Genomic DNA, 25,274 nt, shown 5'->3' with positions numbered 1-25,274 from the left:
ACTCTTGGGAAAGGGTTGTTTAAACAACTTTGTGTGGTGTGGTGTGTGTGCGTGTGAGCACATCTGCGTGTGTACGCACAAGCGTGCATGTGTGTGTGTGCGCGTGTGGTTCATTGTGATGCTAGTGTTGTGTAAGCAGCTTCTCTCTGTTCTTGCTGATGTCCCGGTGGAATTCTGTCGACTCCACAAGGACAGTGGATTAAAGTGGCCAGGGTTTGCATTTCTGTGCTGGGGTCAGTTTTCAATGCATCGCTGGTTTTCACTTTGTCCTCTACCCCGCCCTAACAACAGCGTTTTTTAACACCACAACAGAGAAACTGAAAATACTGGAACCGAAGGTGAGAGATGCCACAGCAAGCTGCTTTCATTTCATTTACCTGCTAGAAAGTATAATGTATGCTGCCAAAAAAAACTAATGTCCTACTTTGAAGAAATGTTGGATTTAAACTGGCCTTATATGGGGAAAAAAGCACTGAAATCTGCTCTTAAATGAAAACATAAACTCAAGATCGCAAAGAAATAACAGTATTCCCTGAAGAAGAGAAAAGGCCTGTTGTGTGTGCGCGTGTGTGTACATGCGTGTGTGTCAGTGTTTGAATCAGTGTTTACAGTCTCACAGTGTGGTGACGGTTCCTGAGTGATGCTTGTCCAAGGTTTGGGGTTTCTGATGCTAAAAAGACTGGGGGCGGAGTGTGTGTTCTGAGGTAATGTTGAGGGTATAGGGGGAGTGGTGTGTGTGTGTCTGTTCTGAGGTAATGTTGAGGGTATGGGAGGAGTGTGTGTTCTGAGGTAATGTTGAGGGTATAGGGGGAGGGGTGTGTGTGTGTCTGTTCTGAGGTAATGTTGAGGGTATGGGGGTGTGTGGGGGGGGGCTTTGCAGGGGTAATGCTGAGGATATGGGAGGAGTGTGTGTTCTGAGGTAACACTGAGGGTATGGGGGTGGGGGGGGGGGGGTCTATGCAGGGGTAATGCTGAGGTACGGGTGAAGGTGTGTGTGAGTCGAGGTACGTGAGGGTGTGGGGGGGGGGTCTGTGCAGGGGTGATGTGAGGGTATAGGGTGAAGGGTGTGTGTGAGTTCTGAGGTAACGCTGAGGGTGTGGGGGGGGGGTCTGTGCAGGGGTAATGCTGAGGGTATAGGGTGATGGAGTGGTTGTGTGTGGTTCGAGGGTAATGCTGAGGTTATAGGGTGAAGGGTGTGTGTGCAGGGGTAATGCTGAGGGTATAGGGTGAAGGGTGTGTGTGCAGGGGTAATGCTGAGGGTATAGGGTGAAGGGTGTGTGCGCAGGGGTAATGCTGAGGGTATAGGGTGAAGGGTGTGTGTGAGTTCTGAGGTAACGCTGAGTGTGGCTATGGCGCTAGCTGACCGGTAGACCCTCCCTGGCCGGCAGGTCCTCCCTGGCCCTCTGCTCCCGGATGGTCCCCAGCATGTCGGTGACCAGCTCTGGCAGGCCGAACACCGGCTTCCAGCCCCAGTCCCGCCGCGCGTTGCTGTCGTCGAAACGCATCGGCCAGCTGTCCGCTAATGCCGCCGCCACCGCCGCGGGAGGAGGGGGAGGAGGGAGGGGAGGGGGAGGAGGAGGAGGAGGAGGACGAGGAGGAGGGGGGAAAGGAGGACGAGGAAGGGGAGAAAGGGTGAGTGAGGGGGATGGGGAGGAGAATGAGAGAGAGGGAGAGAGGGGGAGGAGCAGGGGGAGAAGGGGGGTAGGGGGAGAGGAGGAGGGGGAGAGCGGGAGGAGGAGGGAGAGAGAGGGGGATGGGGAGGAGGAGGAGAGAGGGGGAGACGTGAGGCCCAGCTTTTACACCATTGCTGTTTGCATTTTGGCAAACCTGCATTAGTGTCCGCCTGCACGCTTAAAAGTGCGTTAGGCCTGACTCTGCACCCTGTGGCCAAGTTCGCATTACGCAAATATCCCAGGGAAAAAAAATAAAAACTGAAAATAAAAACTCCCTCCAGGTGAAGCGCACCAGGGGGGAAGATTTCTAAGAAAACCTGCTCCAGGAAGTCCAGCTGATATCACAAGCAAATTCTCTCAAACGAATTCCGCGAAAGTTCCTACCATCAGTTAACAGCAGGGCTCTCTGAAGGCTGGTGTTTCATGACAGCGTTTCCTTATCTATGTTCTGAGCAGAGTCTGTGACCTCAGAAAGACCTTTTATTCTCGAAACTTTTAGCAAACTGTACATACAATATTTGGTAAATAACTGTAAATAAGTGTCTTCGTGCACAATTAAATGTCACTGCACTGTTCTCAAAGCAAGGGTCACAATTTTTTTTCCCTAATTCCTGGTGTTACAAATAGGGAAGAAAAAATTTGTTTGGAAAGAATCAGGATCTTCCCTATGTGTGAACAGCAGTTAACCTAACCCCCCCCCCCCCCCCCAACATTCCTAACTGAAAACCAACAGGGATCAAGATCATGCCAGGGCCCTCACACACAAACAGAGAGAGATTGGGCGACTGCACCTCGAAAAAAAAACATGCCTATTTTCTCCATACATGATGTCTGGTCAAGACCCTCTTTCTCTATCTCTCGGTCTGTCTCTGTCTCTTTCTCAATTCACTTCAGTATGCTTTATTGGCAGAAATACATACAGTAAATAATCTCTCGTCTCTGTAGTCTCTCTCTCCACACACGCACGCCCATGCACACACACAAACACCCGCACACGCGCGGAGAGGGTACCGATGGTCTGGCGGACAAGGTCGGGGGTGTAGGTGACCCTCAGGTGGGGGAGGTGCTTGCGGATCTCCTGGGCCACCTCCTCGGGCGTGAAGCTCACGGCGGCGATGTTGTAGGTGCGCAGGGAGAGCTGGCACTCGGACGCCTGCAGGAACTCCAGCGTGGCGCGGTGGCAGTCGCCGATGTGCATCATGGGAAGGCGGGTGTCGGCGCGCAGGTAGCAGTCGAAGTGGCCGGTGCGCAGGGCGTCGTGGAAGATCTGCACGGCGTAGTCTGGGAGGAGGAGAGAGAGAGAGAGAGAGAGAGAGAGAGAGAGAGAGAGAGCGGGAGTGCAGTGACACCGGGCACGACGTTGAGCGGTACGGCACGAGATGCCGTGCTGTATCCACGCGGTCGCGGCTACGGAGGAGTTGTAAAGCAGGACGGAGAGCAGAGTGCCAACTGCTGTTTGGCATAATGCGAAGCAGAGTGTCGGCAATCTCCTGCAGCCACGACTGTATTGACCATACAGCACAGGCTCGAGTGCCGCATTACTGTTATAAGGCTCTTACGACATACAGACACAATTAATTTACGACATCATTTTGTTTATTTTGTAATATTTTGTAAACAGTGGTTTGTGCGCAAAGTGACACTGTTTACAAACGGTTGCTGTTCGAGTAACTGTCACTGTATCGGATTTACAGTCACTGTAGAATGCGATCTCAGCCAATCAGCACCCAGGATCGAAACAACCCGTTTTATAATTGTAGTAAGATAAGTGGGCCTGTAACCTAAAGGTTGCCGGTTTGAATCCCACATAAACCACTGTCTTGTGTTGTGCTTCAGTACATATCCAGCTGCATAAATGGATACTATGTATTTTATAATCAATTTGTTATCTAACCAGGGTGGTCACACAGACTGAGATCTCTTTTGCAAATGAGCCCTGGAGCCTTGCAAATGTCTTTGGAGAGTGGGAGGCAACCAGAGTACCCGGAGGAAAACCCACGCAAAACACGAGGAGGACATGCAAACTCCACACGGGGAGGAATCCAGCCAGCCAGGACTCGAACCCGTAACCTCCCTGTTAGAAGGCAACAATGCCAGCCACTGCGTCGCAAAAAAAAAAAAAAATGCAAACGCAAAACTTACAAATGCAAAAAGGTGTATAAGCTGCTCTTGAGAAGAGTGCATGTCCCCCCCATGATCGAGAAACTCTGGCTCCGTTACAGACGGGAGGAAGTGATGCGTTACCTGTGGTCCCTCCTCCGGGTTGCGTGTCCGCCGAAATTATCCCAGGGTATCGCAAGCAGCGGAAGTCCAGGCCGTGCTTGTGGTGGAGATACTGACGGAAGGAGAGTTAATAAAGCATTTTGAATTTGAATTTGAATTTGAAAAATTTAATTCATTAAAAGGAACAGGCGCCAGGCACGCGTCTGTAAGATAATCAGAGGTGTGATAAGTCCTGGGATCAGAGGGTAAAGAAAGAAAGCCATGCCGTGTGTTTCATCCACCCATGAACTGTGATGTCACTATTGAGTTTCACTTCCTGGCTAAAGAATTGTACTAATTAGCAAATCCAGGTGACTGGACACAAAATAGTGGGGAGGGACTTTTTCTACCTGAACCTGGAATTTACACCTCTGGATAATAACAGACTGCTGAACACTTTCTGTTTTTCAGGTCAGGCCTGAAGGGGTGGAGGACATGCAGAGCTGAACACGTGAGCTGAACGCTGCAGCGCGTCGAAGGAGAAGTGCCCGGGCGTCGGCTGGTCATGTTGATAAGCGCGTTTATCTGTTTTTGTGTTTACAACACTGCAGACCGTACTGTACTGGTAGATGGTTGTTTACGTGTCTGTGTGTGTGTGTGTGCGTGTGTGTGTGCATGTGTGTGCATGTGTGTGTGTGTGTGTGCGTGTGTATGTGTCTGTGCGCATGTGTGTGTGTGAGCGTGTGCGAGCGTGTGCGTGTGTGTCTGTGTGTATGCGTGTGTGCATGTGTATGTGTGTGCGCAGGGTGGGTTGGCATGTGTGTGTGGTGTGTGTTGTATTGTGTGTGCGCATGTGTGTGTGTGCGTGTGTGAGCGTGTGTGTGTGCATGGTATGTGTATGCGTGTGTGTGTGGTGTGAGGGTGTGTGTAGCGTGTGTGTGTGGCTGTGTGTGGCATGTGATGTGTAGGTGTGTGTGTGTGTGGTGAGCGTGTGTGGCATGTGTGTGTGTTGTATGTGTGGATGTGTGTGTGCGGGTATGTGTGGTGCGATGTGTGTGGTGAGCGTGGAGCGTTGGGTCGTGTATGCGTGTGTGATGTAGTGTGTGCTTTTGATCGCCACTTGTCTCTCTTTGTGTGATGTCATACTGTCCCCCATCGTTTGACCCACAGTGACAACACTTTTGAGAGAGACAGACAGAAAGAAAGAGGGGGAGAGAGAGGAAGAGTGAGAGGGAGAGAGGTATGCGTGTGTGTGCTTGTGTGGGCCTAGCCAGGAGTTAATTTTGATTTGATGTTTGGAATCAGCAAAATCTTGGGGGGAACGTTTGTTTTCCAGCTTTCTGGCAACCATCTTCAGTATGTGGTGGGGAGGGGAACTAACCAAAAGCCTGTGTACACACACACACTCACACACACACACACATGTACACACACACACACTCACACACACTCACTCACACACACTCACACACATACACACGTACACACTCACACACACTCACACAGACACACACACAAACACTCACACACACTCACTCACACACACACACACACACACACACACACACACACGTACACACAGACACAAACACACACACACCCACACTCACTCACACACACGGGTTGCCAGTGTGGGCCTCACCTCCCCCATCAGCTCGGCGTGCACTTTGGAGACCCCGTAGATGGTGCGCGGCCTCTGCACGCAGAGGTCGGGGGCGGGGTCACGCGGGGAGGAGGGGCCAAAGGCACCGATGGTGCTGGGGATGAACAGACGGAGGCAGTTCTCCAGGGCCAGGTCCAGCACGTTATGGAGACCTACAGAGGGAGAGGGAGAGAGAGAGAGATGGAGGGACGGAGAGAGAGTGAGACATGTACAGAGAGGGAGACAGAAAGAATGGGGAAGAGGGAGAGAGATGGGGAGAGTGAAGTACGTACAGAGAGAAGGGATGGAGAGAGAAAGAATGGGGAAGAGAGAGAGATGAGAGAGTGAAGTACGTACAGAGAGAAGGGATGGAGAGAGAAATAATTCGGAAGAGAGAGATGGGGATGGAGAGAGTGAAGTATGTACAGAGAGAAGGGATGGAGAGAGAAAGAATTGGGAAGGGAGAGAGATGGGGATGGAGAGAGTGAAGTATGAACAGAGAGAAGGGAGAGAGAGAAAAGTGGGGGGGACGAGTCTCACACCTGTGATGTTGATCTGGCGGGCCAGGGCCACGTTGGCCTCCCCCACGGCGCTCAGCAGGGCACTGTAGTGCACCAGCCAGGTGATGCGGTTGTTCACGATCAGCTCCCGCAGGTTCTTATAGTCCAGGACGTCCGCGTAGACAAACGGACCTGTGGATTGTTATATATTTAAGAGAGAGAGAAAGACAGGAGAGGTGAACAGGGGGAAACAGTAGTGGGAACAGAGAGGGAAATAAGATATTGAGAAGGGGGGGAGGGGGGGCGAGGTACAGGGGGGAGGTGGAGACAGTTGTGATCAGTACCTCATAATTCCGTTCTCATATAGAAAAAATCTTGTATACTTAATATTGTATGTGTGTCTATACATTTGTAACAAAAGCCCATCCAGGGACAAACATTACACATTACCTAGTGCTACAAATGATACATGGCATCAGAATGTTTATCAAATACTCTATGTTTATGTATCTGTACCTATTCCAATAAATATTAAATAGACAAATGTTGTCTTGGGTTCCTGCACAACGCAACTGATCTTCTGCGTCCGCGCGGTGGCGTCATTGAGTAAACGTACCACTGTTAAACACTTCCGCCGGAGGTTTCTTTACATCTGACAGGATCACGTTATCCGTCCCGTACTGCTTCCTGTGACAGACAGACACACAGACAGACAGACAGACAGACAGAGACCACCATCAGTAACTGACAAGCCACAGTCCCCATTAACATGATGTGTCTGCGACAATAAATATTTCAAAAGTAAGAGGAAAATAAATCTCCACTAAGATGACCAAGTGCTTATATGGTTTCCAGGGCAACAAAACTAACGTCAAAACGGGACATGATAAGTTGCTACATTGTCAGCAACCGACTCCGGTGGATCGGAGACCTATCTTGAATTGATGCTTAATTCTTCTATCTTTGTGATGCACTGGAAGGTAAAAGTCAAGAGCCCAGCGCCAGAAGACGCTCGCGCAGTTCTGGAATTCCAAAACCAGGAGACGCAACATGCAATCACGCACCTCAGGAGCTGAGCGAGGCCAACGCCCAGTTGTCCAAGGCCTCCTAAAAAAACAAACTCAGAGGAAAGAAAGAAAAAACAAAGAAAGACAAGTTACGTATATGATAAAAAAAATCGTTGGACTTAAAACAAATTCCATCAGTTTCAATACTTATTACTGGAACTTATTAGGCTATTGTTGTCTGCGGTTTAACGAGTGGTGTTGATTTTATTTGTCCAGCCTAAAACGTCCCCTCGAGTGACGTTTCATTATCACCGGAGCATTATGCGCAGACAAAAACACCTCTCTTTATCCGCGCTATTGTTCGCGGCCCTGCCGATCGCGGCTGCTTTTATGTTCTCCCGCACCACGGCCATTCATACGTTGCACATCCACAGCTGGCTTTTGTCGCGGGTGTACAACAGTTGCCTTTCACTTGCGAGGAAAAAAAAGAAAAGAAAACGACGACGCGATTATTTCCCTTCACAAGCTACAACATTTTCTTCATACTTCATACAGGTGAAAAAGAGCAGATATATATTTCTTTTATAAACACTTGACCATCTTGGACAACTGAGGGTTCACCTGTGATGAGTACGCGGGGGTTCTCCGGCGGGGAAGACTCGGTGGACTCCGGCTTGTTCCACCTACTGATTTGCCGCGGTGACCAGCTCAGAAACCGCGAAGGCAGGTGGTGCCAACGGGCTCTGTTGCGGCAGACTTGGCACAACCAGCCCGGCAGCATGACGAGACGCTGCCGGGGAAAGGTGCACTGCGGAGTGGAGACGAGGGCAGTTAAATCCGCCCAGGGAAAAAAATGTAGTCTACATATAAAAGAGAGTAAATAGTGAAACTCAATTATGTGACATTTTGTGCGTTTAAGTCTGACAAGCCTAACCTGACTTGAACGAGTTACAAGTGATATTCGGTGATGACACAGCACTTAATCCTGCACATTTTCAGGTTTATGTGTTCACAATGGATTATTACTTGCTCGCCTTTTCTATATCTGGTGACAAACATCAATACCCGGAGACAGAATCTTCACTGCTGGTCCGAAAATCCATTTGGTTACGGCCGTGTGTGAAATAAATGCTGTTGCCTACGGAGCACTGCAGCACTTCAAAAGTGCCATATGACGTTCTCGGCGACACACTGAATGAACTTCACACACGTAGTTCAATTAAACTTTAAAGTTGAGAGAAGGCGTATTTACCCGCAGTCTGCCAAACGTCTCCAGTCCTTGTCAGGTTTGACAAATCGTTATCAAAATGTACAGACCCGCTTTGAGCATCCAGCAATACAAACTCGCCGTAAATTGCGCTGATAAGGGGGATTTCGAGGTATTTAACCGTTAGAATTAAAAGATTACCTTCCGATTGGTTACCGCCTGAACGGACCAAACACCCATTGGGCAGACAAATGATGGACGAAATGAGTTTTGGGAAATGACGTTTTCTTCAACCTGCTGGTAGCGATAATGCCCACGTGGGGGAACTACACGGACCAATTTGCACAGCAACACATGTGCGCAAACATGCTGACTCGATGCTCAGTACGGGATTGTATTGTGTATGTGACGGTTTAGCTGAGCTTAGCTTTTAACTGTGGGGAGAGCATGGAGCTGAAAAAAGTTTGTGCATTTCTCTGAGGTAATTGCTCACACATTCAGTCACTCGCGATAGAGGCGCGCATAATTAACAGACTTCAAAGAGAAACATATTTAAAGGTGGACCCCGAGGTAAAAGTCGGTATATTTTCGGTATATTTGCGTATGACTGTTGGGCGTTGTGTTCAAGTTAAATTAGGCTTCACTTCAGCTCACTAAGAACACGGGGACTAGTGTCCTTTACGATTTGGTGGTGCAATCTTATAGTGATTTGCATGTCCTTCATTACTTTTTGTACACGATTTGTCATTTTTATTGTTTTGCTGATACTCAAAGCACTTGATAAACCAATCAAATTGCACTGCACAGGGGTGGCACAGTGCAGTGGATAGCACTGTCCCCTGACAGTAAGACGGTCCTGGGTTTTTCTCCCCGTGTCCACATGGGTTTCCTCTGGCCACTCCGGTTTTTCCTCCCGCTGTCCCATGACTTGCAGAAGGCTAATTGGAGACTTACATCATGGATGAGTTGTAGGATGGGTGGCTCTGCGACAGATTGGCAGCGTCAGGTGTTCGCCTCCGCCCAATACGCGGGATAGGCTCAGCACCGCGACCCTGCCCAGGATAAGCAGGTATAGATAATGGATGGACCCTGCCCAGGATAAGCGGGTATAGATAATGTATGGACCCTGCCCAGGATAAGCGGGTATAGATAATGGATGGACCCAGCCCAGGATAAGCGAGTATAGATAATGGATGAACCCAGCCCAGGATAAGCAGGTATAGATAATGGATGGACCCTGCCCAGGATAAGCGGGTATAGATAATGGATGGACCCTGCTCAGGATAAGCGGGTATAGATAATGGATGGACCCAGCCCAGGATAAGCGGGTATAGATAATGGATGGACCCAGCCCAGGATAAGCATGTATAGATAATGAATGGATGGATGTACCGTACAGCATAAAACCTTCTGCTGACTACAGAATCAGCGTTGGAGTAAACAACACGTAAGAGCAACCTTGACCTCAGCACAGAGGTGAGCTCCTCCTCCTGTTCCTCTTCCCCAGATGAAGAACGCCGCGGTGGGCCATCTCCACCGGATCTGGTTTCTGGGCCATTTAATCCAGAGTAAACCAAACAGCTCATCTTTTTAGGTCACCGGGAAGAACAAGTCATTGCGAAAGACAGCGATTGTCTTTGCTTGTTTTATTTTTTTCATTTGTGGGCCTTGCACTTGGATGCTAATTCTTTTTTTTTTTTTTGCAGATGTGTACTAATTAATACATTAAATCATTATTGTTTGCAGTGTTAGTTTATGTGATTTATATTCAGTGGCTTTACACTTATTTCCTCCAGTATGCTATTTTGATGCTTGCAGATTTTAATCATGTTGAAATGGAAAAAAAAAAAACAACCCTTTGAAAACTAAAAATATTTATGATGTGAGGCTTGGCATTTGCTCAGTTTCCCATAATGATGTCTTTCGTGAGACCATGTATTAAGTGGACTTAGGTCAAGCTGGCAATAAATGTCCATTAGTCATTTCCCACACAGACTTTATTCATAGTCATCTGATTGGACAATAGCACTGGGGTTTCCTCAGTAATAGCATTCCTGGGCACAATGGCACAAGCATTTCCAAAGGACCGAGCATGTTTTATTCCACTGCTGTCCAAACCACACTTCAATCAATCAGTCAATCAATCAAAATTTATTTCTATAGCACACTTTATACACAGAGGCAACCCAGTGTGCTTTACATAAATAAAAGCAAAAGACACACAGTGTGACACCTGACGACCTCTGCCCCCCCCATCCCCACCCCCACCCCCCACCCCCACCCAACTGACTCCTGCTGTCAGAATCATGCTGCAGGCACTTTAACCAGAATTAGCCTGATAGCTGATGACCTTTTCACATGCACACACACACCACACACGCACACATACATACACACACACACACACACACACACATGCACACACACACCACACACACACACCACACACGCACACATACATACACACACACACACACACACACACACCACACACTCACTTGACCCATGCAGTCAAGATCACTTGGCACGCACTTTAAGTTGAATTTGTATTTGACAAAAGGCCTCTGACCAGGTGACTCCACCTCCCAGAATCCCATTGCACAGTTTCAACTTGGAATTAGCGAAACAGCTGACCTCTGACCTCTGATTCCACCTCCTCTCCCGCACTCAGCAGTCCAAGTGAAATGACAGTTTAACCTCGGGTTTGAGTGACAGCTGATAAATGCCGAACCCTCCTGCACACAAGATGCAGGTCCTCCGTCAGCAATCCACAACCCTGGAGGAGGGAACGGAACCCTCGGTCTCCATAGGAACCACGCTCCGCCCACAGCCCCGCCCCCTGCTCTGCGTTACCAGGTTACGGATCTCCTCCTTGGCTTCTTCTAGATACTGTGCACCCTGCGTCCACCTGAAGAATAGGCCTAAAATTTGGGAGGTGGGGAGGGGGAACAGAACAAAACAAACCAAAAAAAAGCTATAAAATAAACACCTCTGTATGTTCTGGATTGTGTTGCTAGACAGTCTAAAATGGACATGTAAAAAAAAAAGGATACATACAGTAAAATATTTGGTAACTTATGAAAAAATGAGCTTATCTGTTCCCAGGCTGATACAGACATAGTACCTGATGATAATCAGTCGGCACTGGCGGTTGGTGGATTAATTATCTTTACACATGCTATCAAACACGCTGCGTTGTTTTAATTCAATGTCGGGCTGCAGCTGCAAAGGTTTCACTGTAACGCTGTGGTTTCCTCCCTTACAGGTGCACGGCTGTTACTGGAATTACACTCAGCTGTGTCGCTGTCAGTTCTGCCAAAATGAGGCCAAAGTTTAGAAAATTTCGTTTTCTGGGTCGCCATGGCTGCTCAGCCGTACGCAAGCAACAGAAACTCTGAGGGAAAGACGGCGGCCGACGCCCGGACCGATAGCTCCTGTAACGGCAGCAGGCCGACGCCCGGACCGATAGCTCCTGTAACGGCAGCAGACCGACGGCCGGACCGATAGCTCCTGTAACGAGCAGGCCGGTCGCCCGACCGAGTCTGAAACGCAGCAGGCCGACCCGGACCGATAGCTCCTGTAACGGCAGCAGGCCGACGCCCGGACCGACAGCTCCTGTAACGGCAGCAGGCCGACGCCCGGACCGACAGCTGCTGTAACGGCAGCAGGCCGACGCCCGGACCGATAGCTCCTGTAACGGCAGCAGGCCGACGCCCGGACCGATAGCTCCTGTAACGGCAGCAGGCCGACGCCCGGACCGATAGCTCCTGTAACGGCAGCAGGCCGACGCCCGGACCGATAGCTCCTGTAACGGCAGCAGGCCGACGCCCGGACCGATAGCTCCTGTAACGGCAGCAGGCCGACGCCCGGACCGATAGCTCCTGTAACGGCAGCAGGCCGACGCCCGGACCGATAGCTCTTGTAACGGCAGCAGGCCGACGCCCGGACCGATAGCTCCTGTAACGGCAGCAGGCCGACGCCCGGACCGATAGCTCCTGTAACGGCAGCAGGCCGACCCCCGGACCGATAGCGATAGCTCCTGTAACGGCAGCAGGCCGACGCCCGGACCGATAGCTCCTGTAACGGCAGCAGGCCGACGCCCGGACCGATAGCTCCTGTAACGGCAGCAGGCCGACGCCCGGACCGATAGCTCCTGTAACGGCAGCAGGCCGACGCCCGGACCGATAGCTCCTGTAACGGCAGCAGGCCGATGCCCGGACCGATAGCTCTTGTAACGGCAGCAGGCCGACGCCCGGACCGATAGCTCCTGTAACGGCAGCAGGCCGACGCCCAGACCGATAGCTCCTGTAACGGCAGCAGGCCGACGCCCGGACCGATACCTCCTGTAACGGCAGCAGGCCGACGCCCGGACCGATAGCTCCTGTAACGGCAGCAGGCCGACGCCCGGACCGATAGCTCCTGTAACGGCAGCAGGAATGAGATGCTTGGTGCTGATTCCAGATAGCAAGTTACTCTGGGCCGGATACGGACTGAGTCTGGCCCAAAATCAGCAGCAGTGCCAGGCCGGATACGGAGTCGCTCGCTGAAGCAAGCGATGGCTGAAGGTTGGGGTCGGACACCAGGAAGTGCTTCCAAAATTGTCAGAATAAAAGGAATTGGTAAGTTACCATCGTGGCTGAGAGAAAGAAATGCTCAAAAGTCTGGCTTCGTTTCGGCAAAACCTGATGTCATTTCTGTGGAAAGGCCATGACCTCTAAGGGAAGAAACACTAGCAGTGTGGTGAAACATTACCAGCAGCAGGAGTTGATACGAATCAAGGAAATTATGAAGTTCTGCAACTTTTCGTTCTTGTTGCCAGTTCCTGCTTTTTGCCAGACCCAGGGGGCCCCGCCTAGAACGATGAGTCAAAATGGCTGCCTTCGCCCCTCCACCCCCCCACCCTGAGTTTGCAGAGCACTCACAGAGCAATCTCATCCCTGTCCTGGTTCAAGCCAACACCATATCGCCACCTGTAGGCCTGGATGCGTCACCACGCCCCCCCCCCCCCTCTGACCTGCATATTATGAAACATCTCTCTGCTGCCTGTATTACTAGCTAGTTTATCCACCACTGACTGTAACCTGCCCAACCTGTTTTATGGTTTGCCCTGCCAGATCCCCCAGAACATTTTTGTTACCATTCATTCTGTCTTAACTATTTCCCCCAGGCTGGCCAGCAGAGGATGGGCTCCCCCTCTATAGCCGGGTTCCCCCCAAGATTTCTTCACATCTGGGAGTTTTTTTTTTTAATCGCCACAATTGTTTGCTTTCTAGGCCTTCAGGCCTGGGTTTTTGCCCAATCTGCTTTTGTATTCCCACTGTAAACTGACTATGTGTCTGTAAAACGCACTATACAAAAAAAAAAAATGCAACTGAATTTTAAGGAATAACATGTAACGTAAGTGTTATAATGCAGTGTTATGGATGTGCTGCACTGCAATCAATGTTTTGTGACATAATATATCGGATGTAATGCATTGTAATGGACGCAGCGTAATTGTTATAATGCATTACATTACATTACATAACATTACAGGCATTTAGCAGACGCTCTTATCCAGAGCGACTTGCACAACTTTTTTACACAGCATTTTACATTGTATCCATTTATACAGCTGGATATATACTGAAGCAATTTCGGTTAAGTACCTGGCTCAAGGGTACAACGGCAGTGTCCTACCCGGGAATCGAACCTACGACCTTTTGGTTACAAGTCCAGTTCCTTACCCACTGTGCTACACTCCGTCCTATGCAGTCCTAATGCAATGTTATGGATGCAATGCACTGTAATCAGTGTTTTGTAACGTAATATACTGGCTGTACTGTATTGCAGAGGATGTAATGTAATATTTGTAATGCAATGTCACTGGCGTAATGGCTCAAACAAGGCGGATGAACATCGCGGCTAAGGCCTCCGTCACCAGAGGCCAGCGGGTGGGCCTGAGTACCTCTCCACAGCTGCAGGGACTGGGGCTGGACCGACGGCCAGATGGCCAGCTCCGTGGGCTGGTACAGGGGGTTGGCGAGCCGGCCTCTCTCTCTGGGGCTGGAGAGGAAGCGGAACAGGCAGTGCGTGTTCTCCTTCACCCCCAGATCGCACCTGCAGAGAGAGGGGGGGGGAGAGGGGGAGAGAGAGCGACAGGGAGAGAAAGAGACAGGGAGAGAGAGAGAGAGGCAGAGAGAGAGAGGGAAAGAGAAAGAAGGGGGGGAGATGGGGAGAGAGAGAAAGCGACAGGGAGAGACGGAGAGGGAAGGGGGAGAGGCAGAGAGAGCGAGGGAGAGGGGGGAGAAGAGCAAAAGGGTGGGGAAAGAAAGAGATGCATGAGGAGGGAGAGAGATGTGCATATCCATATTTGGGTTTGAGATCTTGGTCTCTGCTTACACCTTGTGACAAGACAGGAGAAGTGCAGTCTAAGAATCTACTCAGGTTTTGTTTCAAGCCGGCTGTTTGACAATTAATACAATTAATGTGTTACGAAGGGAGGCTTTTAAGCACAGACTGTGTCGAACGTGTGTTGTCCTTAACTAGATAGAAGTGTGTTAAAAAATGGATCGTTGTGCCATTCTCTTCCTCTCTCACACCTGCTCTCATCCTCCTCCCCTTCTCCCCCTCCCCCTCCCCCTCCCCCCTCCCTTACCTCTTTTCGCCCCCCCTCGCCCCACTATCTCCTCCCCTACCCCCCTCCTCTCACCTCTCCCCCCCTCCTCTCACCCCCTCCCCCCTCACCTGCCCCCCTACCCCCCTCCCCCCTCACCTGCCCCGCCCCCCGCCCCCCGCCCCCCCTCACCTCTCCCTGTCGCTGTTGCAGAGGAAGGAGCCGAAGTCGGAGGCGTAGGCGTCCCGAGCCAGCTGCAGCAGGAGGGGCTCCCCGAACTCCATGGCCAGGGGGAACTGGAGCCCCAGCTGCCACACGCAGTCCAGCAGCAGCAGGAAGGTGGGGGCCTCCTGCCGGAGCCGGGCGTGGGAGTAGGCCGAGCGGGCGCAGCGCTGCTGGAACGGGTGTCCCGCCTGGGGGGGGGGCACGGTGAGGGCGGGGGCACAGAGACTTAGACACGGCTACGCATTCCCCCCGTTTCTCAGGTGTATTCATCATATATCACACGCCTCACAGGAGTGTACAGCCCCACTTCACCCAGTTTCCTGTCACATGACCGTAGCTTTGACTGGCTGCAGATGAAGTAGCTCAGTGGTTACAAAAGTGGGGGGGGGGGGGGCGGTGAAGGAAAAAGGCACAGCACAGAGTGTGTGTGAGGGAGAATGTGTGTGTGTGCGTGTGTAGATAGAGTGGTGACTGTGTGTGTGAGTGAGAGAGTGTGTGTGTGTGTATGTGGGGGTGGGGGGGGTTTAAAAAATTTCTTATGAGCAAAAGGTGGCCCGACTGAAAAATTTTGGGAAAGACTGAAGTAGCGGAACTGCAAGCGTGTGGCTGCTGAATGGAACCGACCCCTCACCTGCACCCACTCCCTCTCCAGCAGCGCCAGGAAGCCGGGCAGCGTGCGGCAGCGAGGCTCCAGGATGAGCTGGGCCAGCGTGGTGAGCAGCAGCGTGGTGTCTGTGCCGTCCGAGCCGTGGACCAGAACCGAGCAGCCCTCCCTGGGAAGGCAGGGACACTGAGATTCAGCATGCCGTCACCTCAATACGGCACAGAGTCAACCTGATACAGCACAGGGTCAACCTGATACAGCACAGAGTCACTGTGATACGGCACAGAGTCAACCTGATACAGCACAGAGTCAACCTGATACAGCACAGGGTCAACCTGATACAGCACAGAGTCACTGTGATACAGCACAGAGTCACTGTGATACAGCACAGAGTCAACCTGATACAGCACAGAGTCAACCTGATACGGCACAGAGTCACTGTGATACAGCACAGAGTCAACCTGATACAGCACAGAGTCAACCTGATACAGCACAGAGTCACTGTGATACAGCACAGAGTCACTGTGATACGGCACAGAGTCAACCTGATACAGCACAGAGTCACTGTGATACAGCACAGGGTCACTGTAATACAGCACAGCGTCACTGTGATACGGCACAGGGTCACTGTGATACGGCACAGAGTCAACCTGATACGGCACAGAGTCACCATGATACGGCACAGAGTCAACCTGATACAGCACAGGGTCATCCTGATACAGCACAGAGTCACTGTGATACAGCACACTCAGGCAGTAAAGGCTGTGTTTCCCCACCTCTCCACACACTCAGGCAGTAAAGGCTGTGTTTCCCCACCTCTCCACACACTCAGGCAGTAAAGGCTGTGTTTCCCCACCTCTCCACACGCTCAGGCAGTAAAGGCTGTGTTTCCCCACCTCTCCACACACTCAGCCAGCAGGCCCGCGGTGGCCAGGGCAGCGTTGACGTGGGACAGCCATTTTGAGTTCTCCAGCTTGCTCAGCCAGCGGTCCATGCTGTGAGACTGATCACTGCAGGCCTCCGCCAGTTTAACCAGGCTCTCCTGCAGCACCTTTCCCCTGGAGAGAGATACACACACACACACACACGCACACATACATACACACACACACATGCATACATACACACACACACACACACACATGCATACACACACACACACACACACACATACATACACATGCATACACACACACACACGCATACATACACACACACATACACACACATGCATACACACACACACGCATACATACACACACACACACGCATACATACACACACACACACATACATACACACACACACACACATGCATACACACACACACACGCATACATACACACACACATACACACACACACACGCATACATACACACACACATACACACACACACACACACACATGCATACACACACACGCAAATACATACACACACACACACGCATACACACACACACGCATACATACACACACACACACACACACGCATACATACACACACACACACACGCATACATACACACACACACAGACACATGAGTACACACACATGCGTACATACATACACACACAAACACACACACACATGCATACATACATACACACACAAAAACACACACACACACATACGCGCGCACACACACATGCATACATACATACACACACACACATGCATACACACACACACGCATGCATACATACACAAAAACACACACACAAACACACACGCACACACACACACATGCACATACTTAGCCAGAGCGACTTACACAACTTTTTACATTACATTACATTACAGGCATTTGGCAGACGCTCTAATCCAGAGCGACGTACAACAAAGTGTATAACCATAACCAGGAACAAGTATGACGAAACCCCTAGAGAGAAGTACCGGTCCAAGTACAGGGAACAACCGCATAGTTCAACTTGGACCCTGATGGTTAAACTGATTAACACTAACAACGAGAACGGCAACAACGCAATCTATGGAAAAATAAAAATAAATAAAAGTACAAGTAGTCGTTAAGACAGGCGCATCAACTAACTAACCTATGAAACAGCTGCCTAGTTACAACCCTAAGTTTAGTCATTTACAGGGGGGAAGGGAGGGATAGAGAGAGGTGCAGCCTGAAGAGGTGGGTCTTCAGTCGTCGTTTGAAATTGTTCACAGTCTCAGCTGTTCTGACCTCCACAGGGAGGTCATTCCACCATCGTGGGACCAGAACAGACAGGAGACGTGTTCTGGAAGTGCAGGTGCGAAGAGGGGGAGGTGCTAGGCGTCCTGAGGTAGCAGAACGGAGGGATCTGGCTGGCATGTAGGGTTTGAATATCTTGTGAAGGTATGCTGGGGCTGATCCCTTGACTGCCTGGTATGCTAGGACCAATGTTTTGAATTTGATGCAAGCTATAACAGGCAGCCAGTGGAGGGTAGTGAGCAGGGGAGTGACGTGGGAGTGTCTGGGGAGGTTGAAGACCAGACGAGCCACAGCATTCTGAATGAGCTGCAGGGGTCTGGTGGCAGATGCTGGTAGTCCAGCCAGAAGAGAGTTGCAGTAGTCCAGGCGGGATAGAACCATTGCTTGGACCAGGAGCTGGGTTGAGTAGGTGGTGAGAAAGGGGCGGATTCTGCGGATGTTGTATATTTTACATATCATTTTACACTGTATCCAATTGTACAGCCAGATATATACTGAAGCAATGCAAGATAAGTACCTTGCTCAAGGGTACAACGGCAGTGTCCTACCGAGGAATCGAACCTGTGACCTTCAGGTTACGAGACCAACTCCTTACCCATTATACTACACTGCCGCTACACTACACCCATTATTATAAAACATGCGCCATCGCGGCGTGGGACTGGAGCACAGCCCACACAGGGGGACAAAGCCGGCACCACAGCTCCCACCTCTCCAGGTTCCGGTGCAGCCTCTTCCAGGAGATGTAGTTGGATTTGGATTCGAACCCGCCGCCCGTCACCCGGGCCTGCTGAGCCAGCTGTGCGCCGCGCGTGTCGATGACGTAGCCCAGCTCTGACCCCTCGATCACGGCCTGGAGGAGGAGCTCGTCCTCCTTGCAGCGCTTCCTATTGGCTCCCGTCAGAGGCTGGCTGCTGCGCATAATCACCTAGGAGACAGGACAGCCAATCAGAAAGTGGAATCGGGAGAACGTAGAGTTGAATACAGGGCCATCAGGCTTCAGTGATAAACTAATCGAAAGCCTAGTTCATTAGATTATGGGCTCTTATTTAAACCAGATAACACATCTGGCCTTTCAAAATAAAAAAGTGTCAAAGCCCCAAAGACAAGCTGAGCTCTAACAGTCACTGTAGCATAAACAGCAACAGCAGGAATAGCATCAACTCAAAGCAATGACTGCAAAAAAGCATTGTTTTCTCAGAGCAAGGTTCGGCCACAGTGACAAGAACACCGTTTCCTTCAGAAGGGAACACTTTGTGCATTTATCCAGCGCACCTTGCATCTGTTTTTTTTAAAAATACAACGCAAATTCATGTTTTCATTGAAATTGTTTTTTAAACATGACATCCGTTTGTACATCTTTGTATTTTTACTGAAGCGTTCAGACTAACCCTCTGAAGAGTAGGTTTTTTGAAAGGTTTCATTTTTCTAAATTCTACATCAGTGTTCCGGAACTCCTCTGCTTTCAATCACCGGCTGTGATTGTGACATCACTGTTAGAATGTTCAATGTTAAGAACACTCTAATCACATATTTGTGATCTCACAACTTAATGGGTTAAACAGAACTGTGTTCCCTTGGAGTCAAACCTGCAACCTCAGAGAACGGTTCCCTAACCATTTAACTACACTGCCACCAAGAGCAGCTGGGAGAGAGAGCGCAGACCTTTCAGACGGACAGAGGGATGTGGGCGGGATCGTGTGGGACGTTTGCTCCCAAACACCATGGCAACGCCACAGTCACAGAGCTGCGGTTGTCAGGGCTGACTGACTGATTGCGAAACCCGCCTCGGACAAGTTCCGTACACTTCAGAAAGTGGCACCTGGCGTGAGTCGAGTCACAGATGTGTTTTCTCAGATGCAAGCGAGCGTGTGTGTGTGTGCATGCCTCCATGCGTGCGTATGTGCGCACGGGTCCGTGAAAACGTGCACTCAGGTGCATGTGCAGGTATGTGTGTATGCATGTATGGGTGCGTGTGTGTACGTGTGTTCGTAAGCGTGTGCAGGCCTGTGCATAGGTGTGTGTGCAGGTGCGTGCTGTTGTGCGTGTGCACAGACGTGCATGTGTACAGGTGTGTACAAGCGTGTACAGGTGTGTGTGCAGGTGTGCATGCGTACAGGTGTGTGTGTGTGTGCAGGTGTGCGTGCTCAGGTGTGCACGTACACTCTCAGAAAAAAAGGTACCATTCATACCTAGAAAGGTACAGTCGCTTGTCACCAGTACCTTTAGAGGTACAGTTTTGTACTTGCACAGAATTTGTACCCTTGTGTACCTTTATTTCTGAGAGTGTATACACACGCTCTCACCTTGCCGTTCTTCCTGTGGTAGAAGCACAGGACGGGGAAGCGGCCGCAGTTGTGCGTGCTCAGGTGTTCGCGTGTGCACAGGTGCGTGCTCAGGTGTGTGTGTGCAGGCATACGCGCGCGCTCACCTTGCCGTTCTTCCTGTGGTAGAAGCACAGGACGGGGAAGCGGCCGCCCTGCCGGAACTTGGCGGCCTTGGCCAGCGTCTCGTCGTCGATCTGCCGCGGGACGATGAGGGCGGGGGGGTAGGAGGGGCAGACCGAATAATCCCCGTTCACCTGGCTCAGTCTCCACCTGTCAGTCTGCACCGAGGGGGGGGCGGGGCCAAGAGAACAGGCGGATCAGAACCAGGAGAAAACACAACCGGAGCCATAAGCCACCAAGGCTTTTTAAAAGCAGTCAGACCAGCTGGAACCAGTGCAGGAGGCTGTGGAAGAGAGGCAGAGGTGCTCGTTGCTGTTTTTTTGGGGGTCTACAATTCAGCCTATTTATTGTTTGATTGATAGATTGACTGTGTTGTTTTATTTTCTTTCTCTCAGACCATCATCTCCCATTCAGACGTTGCGTTTCCTACCCTAGCCCACTCCGCTGGAAGAAGTGGCAGATTACATACAGGATCTGTTTCCTAGAGGATTCAACAAAGATACTCTGCATACTGTCCAGATATGAAAACTGAAATACAGCTGGGACTGAAAATATAATGAAACATAACAACACATAACAATAACATAACATAACAAAACACAACACAAGTAATTAGAAAGCACAGTATCAAGCCAGGTCTTGAAAACCCCCAGAGTTTCTTCCTCTACGACATGACCTGGCAACCTATTCCACGCAGTGACTACTCTCAGAGTGACAAAATACTTTCTAATATCTGTGTAAAATTGCCCTCTCAGTCTGCTAACATTAACCTTGCACCTTGGACCAAAAAACCCTGAACTCCAAGCAGCTGAAAACCACAAACCCCTAAATCCAAGCACCCTAAAATCAAATGAAAAGCCCTAAAAGGCTGTCATTTGGTAATAGAAGGTACCTTATGCAAGAAGGCACCTTACGTGATCAGCTTACTGTCACTTACTGGCTTACTGGCGTCTGTCACTCTTTGTGCGCACACATGTGACACTAAGGATAGCCTGACTTCCTGTCTCCATTTCCTGTCTCCCCCTCCCCTTCCTCTTCTCTCGCAGCACTGCTTCCTATAAAGTTTGGGACATGAGCCCAGAGCAGCAGGTTTTAGCGAAAATCCTCGTGTGTAAATTGCTAGTTTTCAAAGAGCACAATTTAACTTTATTTCTATTGATCCACTTTTTCAGTCCTCAACTACTGGTTAAAGCAGAGTCTGAAATCAATGTTAAATCAGCTGTATGTTTAACAAGTCTGCTTTTTAAAATTTCATTTATGTGTTGAGTGTAACACTTTATAGAAGCAGAGTGTAATCTTTCTTTCTCTTAAGAAGAAAGTCAGCATGTGTTTCACAAATAAAAATGTGTGTGTGTGTGTGTGTGTATGTATGTGTGTGCACGCGCACGTGTGTGTGTGTGAGAGAGAGAGTATTACCAGAGGCTGGATACGTGCGAAGTCCTCCTCTGGAGATGACAAACCCCAACGGCCCTGCAGACTGAGAGAGTGAGGCCTGTGGAAGAAGGGATACATCTCCGTGACCGTCTCCAGAGAGGACAGCGCCTGAGAGAGAGAGAGAGAGAGGGGGGGAGAGGGTGAGGGAGGAAGAGAGAGAGAGAGAGAGAGAGAGAGAGAGGGTGAAATTAAGAGAGAGAAATGTATAAGAGATGGAGAACACTCATAAGCCAGAGGGGTTTTCAGAGGACCGGCTGAATAGCAAATATGAGTGTGTGTGAATGTGGTACAGGTGAACCACGGCATAACCAATCAGGTTGAAGGAAATTAATCTGGGGCGGAGACTGCCCTCTACAGCCCCGGTACCTCTATAGAGCTGGCGATGTTCAGGCACTCCTCCATGCCAGGAATGTCCAGCTGGAGCACGCACAGGTCCTTGCACTTTATGGTGATGGTCCCTGAGGATCCGGAGGTCCTTCACATGCAAAAAAACTACAGTAACCATCATGCACCTCTCCGCTCCCACATAACACTGCCCTACAAGCGGTCCATTTCATGGTCTGGTGACCACAACAGCCTTTTACACGCATGCACTTTCTAAAAGCTATTAAGTCCTGTTCTTTTTCACTGTATGTCATCAAACTATATTTGCCACTGTCCTGTAAAATACTGCTGATTATTTTAAGACTACATATATTTCATTATTTTAATATTTTGTAATATATTTGTATCCCCTTTTGGTGTCTTTTTTTCCCCACAGCACTTTTAGATGTAAATGTCTAGTAAAAGGCAATTCAGACAGATATTGGAGAGGGAATTCCTTTGTTCTGGCCTGTTACATAACCTGGGGGAGAGGCTGTCCTTCTCCCTCTTGCTACAAGCAGCAAGACCTGCTTTTCCACACAAGGTAGGAAAAACAAAAGTGGAGATGAGATATTATAAGTCCCCTCCTCCACTCGGTCCCGAATGTAATATATACATCATACTGCCAAGCACAACGTTCATTCTGTGGAATTTGTGTGTGTGCGTGTGCGCGTGCCCATGGCTGTGGGTAGGCCTGCGTGCGCGCGTTTCTATTAGCATTGATGCCGTCACAATAAGGCATAAGCTCCTAATAACCGTTGGCTTTTGCGTTGCGCGGCGAGTTGAGCTGACGGGGCGACGCGGACAGGCAAAGCAGGCGCGGAGCTTGACGCGTTTTCATAGCAAACCTTTCACCCGGGCCTGAGCTCCTAGAAAACAGGCCAGAGTATCCCACCAGGTTTTCAACGCTGATCACAGGAGAGACAACGAAAGAGAGTTAAGACGGTGTTAGTATCACTGGGTAAGACAAAGTGAAAAACTGCACGTTCATCTTATCTTTCACAACGGCCTGTGGCAGAATGACACTGCGGTCTGGTCTGCCCCGGATTTTCTTCCACATGCGTGTGCCAACGTAAATAATAATAATAATAATAATAATTATATATATATATATAATATAATAATAATAATGTTACCAAGTGATAGTGACGTAAATAAAACCTTATCTTCAACTAACGCAGGTTTGTCATGGTGAATTCTGACCTAAATTAAACAGCTTCAACCAACGCAGGTATGCCATGGTGAATTCTGACCAAAATAAAACACTGACTTCAACCAACGCAGGTTTTCCATTAATTAAGCTATTGCGGTGAGCGCGCGGTGGCGTCCAGCAGCAGAGCAGCCGCGAGAGAACAGGAAGCGCCTGGCACGGGTGAATCCTGTTTCTAAAATGTTTGTTTTAGCACAGGGCTCATCCCTCTATTATGTGGGCAGTGAGGGCAGATGGCCGTTCGTGCCGGATGTCATTGATTTTCGTGGCCAGTGAATTTTTTTAATGAACCGGGACAAGTTCAGGACATGTTTACCTAGTTAATCTACCGAAGCCAACACCTGTCGCCTACTGATAGGAAAACTCAAACAGTAGCCTACACATTTTCCAGAAGTGTACTTTAGTTGGCTAGGCTTTGCACGAAAGACTTTCTAATATTTAACCTATGGTTCACTCATACAAAATGAAATGCATTAATTTTAATGAAATCAATATTTACAACGTAGCCTAAGAATTATATTTTCCATAAAAGACAATGTAAACAATAGACGGTACACTAATTGTTAGGACATCAGTTAGTAGTTATTGACGAGCTTATAGCAGCATACATTTCAGTGAAATGTTATTTTCTAGGTGTGTCAACAACATACTGCAAGCAAACTGTAAACAAACAACAGTGCTCGATTATGATCAATTATGATCTTTTATGATTATGATTAAATGGATAGGCCAAACATATTTTGAATCGATTACTTAAAAACGTATTTAAATCGCCGCTGAGTTAATTAGTTGTAGAGGCTTGTACATTTAGGAAGGACATGTGAATAAACTAGGTTATTAGCAGTGGTAGCAGAGGTTACTGAATGAATAATCACGCAGTGCTTCAGAAAAAAAAGGCAGTTAATAACAACCTTACTTCTTGTAACCAAATGCCAACTGGCCGTTGCGCTAGCCTACTTGCCTTTTCTCAATGGCATCGATGTTTCTCAGAAGCAGCAACAGCTGCGCGGAGCTGTCCCCGTCCCGACCGGAGAGCAGGAGGTGGTGGGCCGTCACGCACAGCGTCCCTTTAATGGGTGCGTGGAAGGGCCGCGTCAGGACCACGTTTTCCACGTTAGCGGTTTTGATGTGCTCCGAGTACTCCATCGCTTCTCACCTATACCGAAGCGACGGCGAAGGCATTGGCGTGCGCGAGCACAAAAGGCTGTCCGATATCGCTGCTTAGAGGTGGGCAAACAGACAAGCGCACCAGCCCCTCGGAAACCTTACTCCACGAGGTCTTAACGGTACAACAGTACAAGTAGCCTGTCAGCGCTGTGTATTTAAAACCCAGACGGACGTGTTTCAAAACAGGATATCAAGGCTGCTATCTCCCATATCGCTCATATCTCCGCGCTAGCCTCTGGAAAGTTCCGTAGTCCAATTTAGCTGCCGGACACGCGTCCGCGTACCAGAGGTAAGCGTTGTCGCTTTCGTTTTCTTATTATTTTAGCGAAGGAAGTCGGAAACTGTGTGAATACTCAGCAAGCTTACATTTTACCTCCCCCCTCTAACTCCCCACCCCCATCACCACAACCAGCCCAAAACCACAGACTTTGAGAGAAGTTGGTCATGATGGTGAAACGGCAACAGAAACAATAGTACAATTCTATCCACCAGCCTCACGTCGTCTCCTTCATTTAAGTAGGCTTCACAGATCCACTTGTGTGGGGCATATACTGGTATATTTAATGCATATTTAATTATCAGGTTTTTAACCTCCTAATCATTTTTTTCCCCCACCCGCTGGGTGCACAGACCATTGGCCCTGACCCCCTATTTTGGTACAAGCCCACACCATGACGCAACCTGGAGGCCAAGGTGTACGACCTTGCTTGCCTGAGCTGCACATTAATACACACTTCTTTGCTTGGGCTGTCTATTTGAGCAGCTAGTGTAATACCGCAGGCTGTAACCCCCCCCCCC

General features: G+C 49.6%; 2 protein-coding genes across 5 annotated transcripts; both read right to left on the bottom strand.

Annotated features, from left to right (window-relative positions):
- Positions 1–1,161: 1,161 nt before the first annotated feature.
- tdh2 (L-threonine dehydrogenase 2) lies at positions 1,162–8,378 on the bottom strand. 2 transcript variants are annotated; one of them, XM_064302597.1, is made up of 9 exons: positions 8,277–8,378; positions 7,646–7,832; positions 7,082–7,124; positions 6,634–6,704; positions 6,060–6,209; positions 5,518–5,690; positions 3,918–4,008; positions 2,685–2,954; positions 1,162–1,519 (listed from the first exon to the last, which is right to left on the bottom strand). In XM_064302597.1, exons 2-9 carry the CDS (start codon positions 7,803–7,805, stop codon positions 1,356–1,358), a joined length of 1,122 nt encoding a protein of 373 aa, XP_064158667.1. In that variant the 5' UTR covers positions 7,806–7,832; positions 8,277–8,378; the 3' UTR covers positions 1,162–1,355. The 2 variants fall into 2 exon arrangements, with proteins under 2 accessions (XP_064158667.1, XP_064158658.1); XM_064302588.1 differs by lacking the exon at positions 8,277–8,378 and having other exon boundaries at positions 7,646–7,850.
- A 1,988-nt stretch (positions 8,379–10,366) lies between these two features.
- zgc:154055 (uncharacterized protein LOC556036 homolog) lies at positions 10,367–24,848 on the bottom strand. Of its 3 annotated transcripts, XR_010324546.1 has the most exons (12): positions 24,271–24,848; positions 22,948–23,007; positions 22,103–22,211; positions 21,719–21,844; positions 20,287–20,460; positions 18,566–18,783; positions 16,552–16,713; positions 15,683–15,824; positions 15,019–15,239; positions 14,179–14,330; positions 10,639–11,152; positions 10,367–10,581 (listed from the first exon to the last, which is right to left on the bottom strand). XR_010324546.1 is itself a non-coding variant. In XM_064302566.1 (11 exons), exons 1-11 carry the CDS (start codon positions 24,453–24,455, stop codon positions 10,992–10,994), a joined length of 1,710 nt encoding a protein of 569 aa, XP_064158636.1. In that variant the 5' UTR covers positions 24,456–24,848; the 3' UTR covers positions 10,367–10,991. The 3 variants fall into 3 exon arrangements, 2 of the variants coding, with proteins under 2 accessions (XP_064158636.1, XP_064158646.1); XM_064302566.1 differs by having other exon boundaries at positions 10,367–11,152; XM_064302576.1 differs by lacking the exon at positions 22,948–23,007 and having other exon boundaries at positions 10,367–11,152.
- Positions 24,849–25,274: the final 426 nt, after the last annotated feature.

The sequence above is a fragment of the Anguilla rostrata genome, chromosome 1 (genome assembly GCF_018555375.3).
Source record: "Anguilla rostrata isolate EN2019 chromosome 1, ASM1855537v3, whole genome shotgun sequence".
NCBI lineage: Eukaryota > Metazoa > Chordata > Actinopteri > Anguilliformes > Anguillidae > Anguilla > Anguilla rostrata.
The sequence above is the reverse complement of the archived record's forward strand: the minus strand, read 5'-3'. Positions and strand labels throughout refer to the sequence as shown.